This window comes from Oenanthe melanoleuca, chromosome 2 (genome assembly GCF_029582105.1).
Source record: "Oenanthe melanoleuca isolate GR-GAL-2019-014 chromosome 2, OMel1.0, whole genome shotgun sequence".
In the NCBI taxonomy this organism is placed as follows: Eukaryota; Metazoa; Chordata; class Aves; order Passeriformes; family Muscicapidae; genus Oenanthe; species Oenanthe melanoleuca.
This window is the reverse complement of record NC_079335.1, coordinates 947,569-959,697: the sequence shown is the minus strand read 5'-3', so window position 1 is coordinate 959,697 and position 12,129 is coordinate 947,569. Positions and strand designations below refer to the sequence as shown.

The 12,129-nt window shown below is 41.0% G+C and overlaps 1 protein-coding gene across 1 annotated transcript in view; it reads left to right on the top strand.

The window, feature by feature from the left end:
• MROH1 (maestro heat like repeat family member 1) overlaps nt 1–12,129 on the top strand; it is a 106,343-nt gene that overhangs the window by 66,165 nt on the left and 28,049 nt on the right. The window contains exons 20-26 of the mRNA XM_056485041.1: nt 109–188; nt 2,144–2,264; nt 3,673–3,768; nt 6,335–6,439; nt 6,525–6,660; nt 8,170–8,282; nt 9,801–9,953. Coding sequence (XP_056341016.1) covers nt 109–188; nt 2,144–2,264; nt 3,673–3,768; nt 6,335–6,439; nt 6,525–6,660; nt 8,170–8,282; nt 9,801–9,953 — 804 coding nt within the window. The remainder of the gene's footprint in view (nt 1–108; nt 189–2,143; nt 2,265–3,672; nt 3,769–6,334; nt 6,440–6,524; nt 6,661–8,169; nt 8,283–9,800; nt 9,954–12,129) is intronic.

Genomic DNA, 12,129 nt, shown 5'->3' with positions numbered 1-12,129 from the left:
CAGGAATTCAGGAAATTTAGGGAATCCAGGAAATTTAGGGAATCCAGGAAATTCAGGAAATTTTGGGATCCCAGATCCCCATTCCCAATTTTTTTTTCCTTTTCCCAGGAATTCCTCAGGGCGGAGCCTCCGGACACGCTCCGGACGCGGCTCCGGCAGCGAGCGCTGAGCACCTGCAGCCACCTCCTGTATCCTTGGGAATTCTGGGAATTTCGGGAATTCCAGAGCCACTCCCAGGAATTCTGGGAATTCCGGAAACTCCAGGATCGGGATTTGAGATCAGGATTTTTTTTTTTTTTTTTTCCCCCATAAGGGAATTTATTTCCTTATTTTCTCATTTCCGGGATTTTTCCCATTTTTTCTGTTTTTCCTTCTTTTCTGTTTTTCCTGCTCTCCTTTTTTTTTTTTTTCTTCCTTTCTTTCCCTTTTTTCCTTCTGTTTTTCCTCTTTTTCCCACCTTTCCTCCTTATTTTTCCTCTCATTTTTCCCTCTTTTTCCTCTTTTTCCTCTTTTTCCTCTTTTCCTTCTTTTCCTTCTTTTTCCTCCTCTTTTTCCCTTTTCTCCTCTTTTCCTGCTTTTCCCTTTTCCTTTTTCCTGCTTTTCCTTTTCCTCTTTTCCCCCTTTCCCTCTTTTTCCTTTTTTTTCTCTTTTCCTTTTTCCCTGTTTTTCCTCCTCTTGTCCCTTCTTTCATCTTTTAATTATTTTCCATTTTTCCCACTCTTTTCCTGCTTTTTCCCCTTTTTTCCTCCTTTTTCTCTCTCTTTTCCTTTTTTTCTCTCATTTCCCTCTTTTCCCTTTTTCCTCTTTTCCTTTTTTTCCATTTTTCCTTCTCTTTTCTGATCCCTCGACTTTCAGCATCCTGGCATCATTCCCAGTTAATAATTCCCAATTAATAATTCCCAATTAATCATTTCCCAATTAATATTTCCCAATTAATCATTCCCAATTAATCATTCCCGGATTTTCCCTGATCCCAGATTCCCAGGGCCCTGGAGCCATTCCCAGTTATTAATTACCATTTATTAATTCCCAATAATTAATTCCCCATTAATCATTCCCAGATTTTCCCTGATCCCAGATTCCCAGGGCCCTCGAGCCATTCCCAGTTAATAATTCCCATTTATTAATTCCCAATAATTAATTCCCCATTGATCATTCCCGGATTTTCCCTGATCCCTGATCCCAGCGCCCTGGAGCAATTCCCAGTTAATAATTCCCAATTAATCATTCCCCAATTAATAATTCCCAGTTATTAATTCCCAGTTAATCATTCCCAGTTAATCATTCCCCAATTAATCATTCCCCATTAATCATTCCTGGGTTTTCCCTGATCCCGCATTCCCAGCACCCTGGAGCCATTCCCAGTTTAATAATTCCCAATTAATAATTCCCAATTAATAATTCCCAATTAATCATTCCCCAATTAATCATTCCCATTTCCGGATTTTCCCTGATCCCGGGTCCCAGGGCCCTGGAGCCATTCCCAGTTAATAATTCCCAATTAATCATTCCTGGATTTTCCCTGATCCCAGGGCCCTGGAGCCATTCCCAATTAATCATTCCCAGTTATTAATCATTCCCAGTTAATCATTCCCAATTGATCATTCCCGGATTTTCCCTGATCCGGTCCCAGGGCTCTGGAGCCATTCCCAGTTATTAATTCCCAGTTATTAATTCCCAATTAATCATTCCCCAATAATTAATTCCCCATTGATCATTCCCGGATTTTCCCTGATCCTGGGATTCCCAGGGCCCTGGAGCCATTCCCAGTTAATAATTCCCAGTCATTAATTCCCAGTAAACAATTCCCAATTATTAATTCCCCATTAATCATTCCCAGTTAATAATTCCCAGTTAATAATTCCCAGTTAATCATTCCCAATTAATAATCATTCCCCACTGATCATTCCCGGATTTTCCCTGATCCCAGGATTTCCAGGGCCCTGGAGCAATTCCCAGTTAATAATTCCCAGTTATTAATAATTCCCAGCTGATCATTCCTGGATTTTCCTGATCCCTGATCCCAGGGCCCTGGAGCCATTCCCAGTTATTAATTCCCAATTAATCATTCCCAATTAATCATTCCCCAGTTAATAATTCCCAATTGCTCATTCCTGGATTTTCCTTATCCCGGGATTCCCAGGGCCCTGGAGCCGCCGCTGGGCGAGGCCGAGCGCTCGGAGCTGCTGCTCCCGGCTCTGGGCTCCGTCCTGGCGCTGCCGCCGCCGGAACCCGGGAAAAACCGGGAAGAGCCCGGAAACCAGGTGGGAATTCCCGGAATCTGGGGGGGAAATTGGGATTTTCCAGCCGGGAATTCTGGGATTTTCCAGTTGGGATTTTTCCAGCCGGGAATTCCGAGATTTTGGAGTCGGGATTTTCCAGTTGAGAATTCTGGGATTTTCCAACCGGGAATTCCAAGACTTAGGAGTTGGGGTTTTCCAATTGGGAATTCTGGGATTTTCCAGCCAGGATTTTCCATTCGTGATTTTCCAATCAGGCATTCCAGGATTTTCCAAGGCTGGAATTCCAGAATTTTCCATCAAGGAATTCTGGGATTTTCCAATTGGGATTTTCCAGTCGGGAATTCTGGGATTTTCAACTCTGGGATTTTTCCAGTTGGGATTTTCCAAGGCTGGAATTCCAGAATTTTCCAACAGGGAATTCTGGGATTTTCCATCCGGGATTTTCCAATTGGGAATTCCAAGATTTTCCAGTTGGGATTTTCCATCTGGAATTTTCCAGCCAGGAATTATGGCATTTTTCCAGTTGAGAATTCTGGGATTTTCCAGATGGGAATTCCGAGATTTTCCAGCTGGGATTTTCCAGCCAGGATTTTCCAACCGGGAATTCCAAGATTTTGGAGTTGGGATTTTCCAATTGGGAATTCTGGGATTTTCCAGCCAGGATTTTCCAGTTGGGATTTTCCAACCAGGAATTCTGGGATTTTCCAGTTGGGATTTTCCAAGGCTGGAATTCCAGAATTTTCCAACAGGGAATTCTGGGGTTTCCCTTCCGGGATTTTCTAGCTGGGAATTCCAGGATTTTCCAAGTGGGAATTCCAAGATTTTGGAGCTGGGATTTTCCAGTTGAGAATTCCAGATTTTTCCAATTGGGATTTTTTGGGATTTTATTCTTTTTCCAATTTATTCCAGGATTTCTAAAGGGTTCATCCATAGGGATTTACCCCAAAAAATCGGGAAAAAAAAAACCCAAATTCCCAGATTTTTTTTTTTTTTTTTTTGGGATAACGATGACTTTGGATGGATTTGTCGACTTCCAAGAGTTTTTCCAAGCCCAAAATTCCTGAATTTTCTTCTTTCCCAAAATATTCTGGAGTTTTCAAGGTCTCATCCACAAGAATATATAAAGAAAAAATAGGGGGAAAAAAAATCCCAAATTCCCAGATTTTTTTTTTTTTTTTTTTGGGATAACGATGACCTTGAACAGATTTGTCGACTTCCAAGAGTTTTTCCAATCCCAGAATTCCAGGATTTTCTTCCCAAAATATTCTGGAATTTTCAAGGCTGGATCCACAAGAGTTCACCCCAAAAATCGGGAAAAAAAAAAAATCCCAAATTCCCGATTTTTTTTCCTGGGAAAACGACGACCTCGGATGGATTTGTCGACTTCCAGGAATTTTTCCGAGCTGGGAATTCCCGGATTTTTTTCCAGGATCTGTTCCAGGACACGCTGGGAGCCCTCAGGGAGCTGCTCCAGGGGCTCCTCCGGAGGCGCCTCAGCCCCCACGGCCTCCAGGAGATCTTTGCCGTGAGTGCCCCGGGAATTCCGGGAATTTTTGGGAATTCCGGGAATTTCGGGAGGCGGCTCCGGGATTTGGGAGCTGTTGGGGTTGTGGGGAATGGGAAATTGGGGATAACTGGGGAGAATGAGAATGGAAATTCTGGGAATTCTGGGAATAATAGGAATGGAAAATTGGGAATAATGGGGATGGGAAATTGGGAATGGGAATTCTGGGAATAATAGAAATGGAAAATTTGGAATGGGAATTCTTGGATTGGGAATAATGGGAATGGGAATTCTGGGAATAATAGGAATGGAAAATTGGGAATAACGGGGATGGGAATGGGATGGGAAATTGGGAATGGGAATTCTGGGAATAATGGGAATGGAAAAGGGAATGGGAATTCTTGGGATGGGAATAATGGGAATGGGAATTATGGGAATTCTGGCAATTCTTGGAACTCTGGGATTGGGAATAATGGGATTTATGGGAATGGGAAATGGGAAATTGGAAATGGGAATTCTGGGAATTCTTGGAATTCTGGGAATGAGAATAATGGGAATGATGGGAATGATGAGAATGGAAAATTTGGAACGGGAATGGGAATGGAAAATCCAGGTATGGGAAATTTGGAATGGGAATTTTGGGAATTATGGGAATAATGGGAATTCTGGGAATTCTTGGGATTCTGGGAATAATGGGAATAATGGAAATGAAAAATTTGGAATAAGAATTCTGGGAATGGAAATTGGAAATGAGAGTTCTCAGAATTCTGGGAGTTCTGGGAATGGGAATTCTGGGAATTGGAATGGGGAAATTCCAAGGAATGGGAATTATGGGAATTCTGGGAATTCTGGAAATGAAAAATTTGGAATAAGAATTCTGGGAATGGGAATGATGGGAATGGAGAATCGGAAACAGAAATGGGAATTCTGGGAATAATGGGAATAATGGGAATAATGGGAATGGAAAATTGGTAATGGGAATAGGAATGGAAATTCCAGGAATGGGAAATTTGGAATGGGAATTTTGGGAATAATGGGAATTCTGGGTATGGCAATAATGGGAATTATGGGAATGGGAAATCTGGGAATGGGAAAGAAAAATTGGGAATGGGATTGGGAAATTCCCAGGAATGGGAAAATGGGAAATTGGGTAAAATGGGAATGGGAAAAAATATTGGAATGGAATGGAAATTCTGGGAATGGGAATGGAAAATTTGGAATGAGAATTCTGGGAATAGTGGGACTAATGGAAATGGGAATAATGGGAATTCTAGGAATTCTTGGAATTCTGGGAATAATGACAATAATGAGAATTATGAGAATGGAAAATTCGGAATGGAAATGAAAATGGAAAATCCAGGAATGGGAAATTGGGAATGGGAATGATGGGAATAATAGGAATTTTGGCTATGGGAATAATGGGAATGGGAATTCTGGGAATGGGAAAGAAAAATTGGGAATGGGATTGGGAAATTCCCAGGAAAATGGGAAGAATGGGAATGGAAATAAAAATGGAAATAGAAATGGAATGGAAATTCTGGGAATGGGAATGGGAAATTGGGAATGGGAAATTTGGAATAATGGCAATGATGGGAATGATGGGAGTGGGAATAATGGGGAGATTGGGAATGGAAGTTCTGGGAATTCTGGGAATAATGGGAGCAATGGGAATAATGGGAATGGGAATTCTGGGAATGGGAATAATGGGAGTGGGAATAATGAGAATGGAAAATTTGGAATGGGAATTCCAGGAATGGAGAATTTGGAATAATGGGAATGGGAATTCTGGGAATTCTGGGAATTCTGGGAATTCTGGGAATGGGAATTCCAGGAATGGAATGGGAGTTCTCAGAATTTTGGGAATTTTGGAAATGGGAATGGGGAAATTCCAAGGAATGGGAATTCTGGGAATTTCGGGAATGGGAATCAAAAATTGGGAATCAAAGTGGGAATTCTGGGAATGAGAAATTTGGAATGGGAGAATTCCAACGAGCAGTTCCAAAACTCCTCCCAGAATTCTTGGATTTTTCTCTCCCAGAATTCCAAGATTTACACCCCAGAATTCCAGGATTTTTCCCACAGAGTTCTAGGAACTTTCCTGCTGAATTCTGGGAATTCCAGATTTTTCCCTGACAGAATTCCAGGTTTTCCCCTGCAGAATTTCATGATTTTGCCTCCCAGAATTCCAGGATTTTCCTGCCCAAAATTCCAGAATTTCCTCAGCCGAATTCTGAGATTTCCCTGCCAGAATTCCAGGATTTTCTCTCCAGAATTCCAGAATTTTCCTGCCAGAATTCCAAGATCTCCCCCAAATAATTCTGGGATTTTCCTGCCAGAATTCCAGAATGTTCCTGCCAGAATTCCAGGAATTCTCCCTCATAATTCCAGTATTTCCCCTGCAGAATTCCAGGATTTTCCTGCCAGAATTCCAGGATTTCCCTGTCAGAATTTCAGGATTTTCCCTCCCAGAATTCCTGGAATTTTCCCTTCAGAATTCCAGGATTTTCCTGCCCAAAATTCCAGAATTCCCCCACCTGAATTCCGAGATTTCCCTGCCAGAATTCCAGGATTTTTCCCCCCTTCCCAGCATTTAGGCCCCTGGATCAAATCCCCGCGGGAGCAGGAGCGGGAGCGCGCCCTCGCCCTCAGCAAATCCCTGCTGGAATTTTTCCTGGAAAATCTCCACGTCAGCGTGAGTTTCCCGCCATTCCCGCTTTTCCCAACCTCTGGAATTCCCAGATTTTGCTCCCAAATTTTTTTTTTTGGGTCATTTCTAGTCTGTCACTCCCTTCTACAACCTGAGCTCGCTCCTGGCCCTGCTGGCTCCGCGCTGCTCCGACGGAATTCCCAAAATCCGCACGGATTCCGTGGATTGTGTCCGATCCCTGCTCCGCATCCAGCTCTGCTACGAAGGTGGGAAAAAAATTCCCAATTTTCCAGGACCTCCCTGAGGCCTGAATTTTGTTTTTTTAGGGATTTTTGGGAATTATTTTCCAAAGGTTTTGGGGGTTTGGGGAGTGTGGAGTTCGCGGGATGTCCAGTAGGGGGCGCTGTTTCCCTTTTGATTTTTTTTGGGAATTGCCTGGAGAGGGAATTCCATAGAACTCCAGGAATTTTTGGGGGGGTTTTATCCCATCAAATTCTGGCTTTTCCAAAGAATTCTGGGAATTTTTGGGATTCAGTCCCGTCTAATTCCAGTTTTTCTGAGCTCCCAAAGAGAGAATTCCTTGGATTTCTGGGAGTTTTTGGGGTTTTATCCCATCAAAATCCAGCTTTTCTAAGAAATTCCAGGAATTTTTTGGATCAACCTCATCCAGTTTTGGCTTTTCCAAACTTCCAAAGAGAGAATTCCATGGAATTCTGAGAGTTTTTGGGATTCAAACCTTTTCAATTCCGTCTTTCCCGTGGAATTTCAGGAATTTTCGGGATCCAATCCCATCTAATTCTGGCTTTTCCAAACTTCTAAAGAGGAAATTCTCTCAAAATTTTGGGGAATTTGGGGATTTTTGGGAATGTTTTATCCCGAGGTTTTGGGGATTTGGGGAGTGTGAAGTTCTTGGATTGTCCACTAGGGGGCGCTGTTTGGATTTTTTTGGGAAGTGCCTTGAGAGGGAATTCCATGGAATTCCAGGATTTTTTTTTTTTTTATTTTATCCCATCAAATTCCAGCTTTTCCATGAAATTCTGGGAATTTTTGGGATCGATCCCATCAAATCATGGCTTTTCCAAACTTTCAAAGAGGGAATTCCACAGAATTTCCCAGAAGTTTTTGGGAATTTGGAGATTTTTGGGAATTTTTTCCCCGAGGTTTTGGGGTTTGGGGATTGTGGAGTTCTTGGATTGTCCAGTAGGGGGCGCTGTTTCCCTTTGGAATTTTGGGAATTCCACATTTTTTGGGGATCCAATCCCACCAAATTCCAGCTTTTCCATAGAACAACTTCGGAATTTTCCACCTTTTCTTCCCAAAAATCTCCTCAGGGAAATTCACAAAAATTCCCTCTGGAACTCCATGGCCTGAATGGATTCCAAGGATTTTTTCCAAGCCTGAAATTCCAGGATTTTCTTCTTTCCTAAACTTCTCTGGGATTTTTTTCAAGGAAAAAATTTCCCCGAAAATCAGGAAAAAAAAAAAAAAAAAAAAAAAAATTCCCAGTTTTTTTCCTGGGAAATTCTCTGAATTTCCTGGGATGGGCTTGGATGGATCTGAGGAATTCCAAGGATTTTTCCAAGCTTGGAATTCAAAGATTTTTTTTCCCCCAAATTTTCCAGGATTTTTCAGGAGCTCCTTCTCAATTTGAGGCTGAAATTCGTCAAAAAAAAAAAAGAAAAGGAGAAAAATTCCCTCTGGAATTCCAAATTTCCTCCAAGCTCAAAAATTTCCAGATTTTCTCCTTTTTTTTTTGGGAATTTTCGTTTTTCCAGGTTTTTCTCGGGATCATCGGGACGAGCTCCTGGAAGGGCTGGAATTGCTGAAGGAGGGGCTGGAAAATCCGGATTTTTCCATCCTGTTCCACACCTGCACCCGCATGGGATCGGTGAGAATCGGGAATTCCGGGAATTCTGGGGCTGGGAATTTTTTGGGAATTTTTTTGGATTTTTTGGGGGAATTTTTGGGAATTTTTTCGGAATTTTTTGGGAATTTTTGGCAATTTTTGGGAATTTTTTGGGAATTTTTTTGGAATTTTCAGCAAATTTTTGGGAATTTTTTGGGAATTTTTGGCAATTTTTTTTTATTTTTTTTTTGAATTTTTGGCTATTTTTTTTAATTTTTTGGGAATTTTTTGGGAATTTTTTTTTGGGAATTTTTTGGGAATTTTGAGGGGATCTTGGGGGGAACATTAGATTTTGGAATTTTTTGGGGGGATTTTTAAAAAATTACGGATTTTTAGGGAATTTCTTTTTATCTTTATGGAATTTTTGGGGATTTTTGGAGGGAGTTTCAGGGAATATTTTTGGAATTTTTTAGGAATTTTTTTTGGAATTTTGAGGGGATTTATGGGGCCTTTTTTATTTTGGGAGGGATTAGGATTTTATGGATTTGGGGGAATTTGGGGGGATTTTTTTAGGATTTCTTTGGAATTTTGGGGGGAAGTTGTTTAAATTTTGTGGATTTTGGGGAAGTTCTGGGGATTTTCATGGAATTTTTGGGGATTTTTGGAGGGATTTTTTGGGAATTTTTTTGGGGAATTTTGAGAGGATTTTGGGGGGATTTTATTTTATTTTCAGGGGGATTTTTTTTTTTTTTTAATTTTATGGATTTGAGGGAATTTTGGGGGGATTCTTACGGAATTTTGGAGGGTTTTGTTGGGAAATTTTTGGAATTTTTTTTTAATATTTCAGAGGATTCTGGGGAGATGCTGGAGGGATTCATTTTGGATTTTGAGGGGATATTTTTAGGAATTTTTTTTTTAATTTTTGGGCGATTTTTGGTGGTTTGGGGGGATGATTTTATAGGATTTGGGGGGATTTTTGGGTGGGGTTTATGAGATTTTTCCCATTTTTATGGGAAATTTTTGAGGCATTTATTTCAAATTTTCTGACATTTCTGAGTGAATTTTTTTTTGTCCTTTTTTTTTTGTAATTGTTCCCTTTTTATCCATTTTTTCTCTTTTGGGGAGATTTCTTTGGAATTTTTTGGGAACATTTTGAGGATTTTTCAAGATTTTGGGTGGAAATTTTTGGGATTTTTTCAGGGATTTGGGGGTGGATTTTTTGAGGATTTTGGGGGATTTTTTTTGGTTTTTTCTCTGGCATTTTGGGACAATCTACTTATTTTTTTAATTTATGCCATTTTGGGGGGGAATTTTTGGGATTTATGCGATTTTTTGGGGGAAGTTTTGGGGGAATTTTAGGGGGGAGATTTTTTTTAAAAATTCTGACATTTCAGGATGAATTTTTTTTGTTTGTTTGTTTGGTTTTTTTTAATTCTGTTTTTTTTTTCCATTTTTCCCAATTTTTTTTTTTTTTAAATTTTTTGCGCTTTTCTCTTCTCCTGGCTGAATTCCCGGATATTTTTCAGAATTCCAGGATTTTTTTTTTCCCGTTTTTTTCAGGTGGTGGGGAAGCGAATCCCCCCGGAGCAGCTGCTGAGGCTCCTCCTGGAGCTTTTCCAGGCCTGGGACGATCCCGACGGGAATTGTTCCCGCGCCGCCTCCGTCCTCTGCAACTCCCTGCTCCGGGAGCGCGGCGCCATCCTGCAGGAAAAGGTGACGGGATTCCCAAAATTCCCAAAAATTCCTGACGGAATTCCCAAAATTCCCAAATATTCCTGACGGAATTCCCAAAATTCCCAAAATTCCCATCCACGGAATTCCCAAAATTCCCAAAAATTCCCAAAAATTCCTGACGTAATTCCCAAAATTCCCATCCACAGAATTCCCAAAATTCTCAAATTTCCCAAAATTCCCAAAAATTCCTGACATGATTCCCAACATGATTACCCAAATTCCCATCTGCGGAATTCCCAAAATTCCCAAGAATTCCCAGAATTCTTGGAATTCCCGACATTCCCAAAAATTCCTGACGTAATTCCCGAAATTCCCATCCACAGAATTCCCAAAATTCCAAAAAATTCCTGACGTAATTCCCAAAATTCCCATCCACGGAATTCCCGAAATTCCCAAGAATTCCCAAAAATTCCTGACGTTCCCGACGTATTTCGCAACATAATTCCCAAAATTCCCATCCACAGAATTCCCAAAATTCCCAAAAATTCCTGACGGAATTCCCGAAATTCCCATCCACAGAATTCCCAAAATTCCCAGAAATTCCTGATGCAATTGCCAAAATTCCCATCCACAGAATTCCCAAAAATTCCTGACGTAATTCCCGAAATTCCCATCCACAGAATTCCCAAAATTCCCAAAAATTCCTGACGTCCCATCCACAGAATTCCCAAAACTCCCAAAAATTCCCAAAAATTCCTGACGTAATTCCCGAAATTCCCATCCACAGAATTCCCAAAATTCCCAAATTTCCTGACGTTCCTGATGTAATTCCTGACATGATTCCCCAAATTCCCATCCGCGGAATTCCCAAAATTCCCCAAAATTTCCAGAATTCTTGGAATTCCCGACATTCCCAAAATTCCCAACATAATTCCCAAAATCCCTGCGCTCTGCAACTCCCTGCATCCTGCAGGAAAAGGTGACGGAATTCCCAAAAATTCCCAAAAATTCCCAAAATTCCTGATGTTCCCGACATATTGCGCAACATAATTCCCAAAATTCCCATCTGTGGAATTCCTGGAATTCCCAGCATTCCCAAAATTCCTGACATTCCCGACATTATTCCCAACACCATTCCCAGCATTCCTGAAATTCCCTGAAATTCCCGGGTTTCCAAACGTTCCCAGAATTCACATCCACGGAAGTCCTGAAATTCTCAAAAATTCCCAAAAATTCCCAAAAATCCTGGACGTTTCCGGGATTCCTGACATTCCCTGAAACTCGCAGCATTCCCAAAATTCCCATCATTCCCAACTTTCCCCATGTAATTCTCAACGTATGTGGAACTCCTGAAATTTCCAAAATTCCCGACATGATTCCTAAAATTCCCGGCGTCCCCGAAATTCCCAGAATTCTTGGAATTCCCGACATTCCCAAAATTCCCAACATAATTCCCAAAATCCCAGCGCTCTGCAACTCCCTGCATCCTGCAGGAAAAGGTGACGGAATTCCCAAAAATTCCCAAGAATTCCCAAAAATTCCTGACGTAATTCCCGAAATTCCCATCCACAGAATTCCCAAAATTCCCAAAAATTCCCCAAAATTCCCAACATTCCCCACAATTCCCAACACGATTTGTGAGATTTCTGAAATTCCCGGCGTTCCAAACATTTCCAAAATTCCCGTCCACGGAATTCCTGAAATTTCTGGAATTCCCAACATTTCTGAAATTCACAACAAAATTCCCAGAAATTCCCGTCATTCCCAACATATTTCCCAAGATAATTCCCAGAATTCCCGAATTCCCAGCATTCCCAACATTCGAGGAATTCCTGAAAATCTTAACATAATTCCCAACAGAATTCCTGAAATTCCCCAAATTCCCAACATTCCAGGAATTCCCATCCATCCAATTCCTGGAATTCCCAGGATTCCCAACATTCCCCAAATTCCCAATGCAATTCCCAACATAATTCCCAAAATTCCCACCCATAGAATTCCTGGAATTCCTGAAATTACCAACATCCACAAAATTCCCCAAATTCCCAGAATTCTTGAAATTCCTGATTCCTACGTCCCAGAATTTCCAACATTCCCTCAATTCCTGATGTTCCTGAAATTCCCAAAATTCCCAGAATTTCCAGCATAATTTCCAACCTAATTCCTAAAATTCATGGAATTCCCAGAATTCCCAACATTACATGAAAATCCTGAA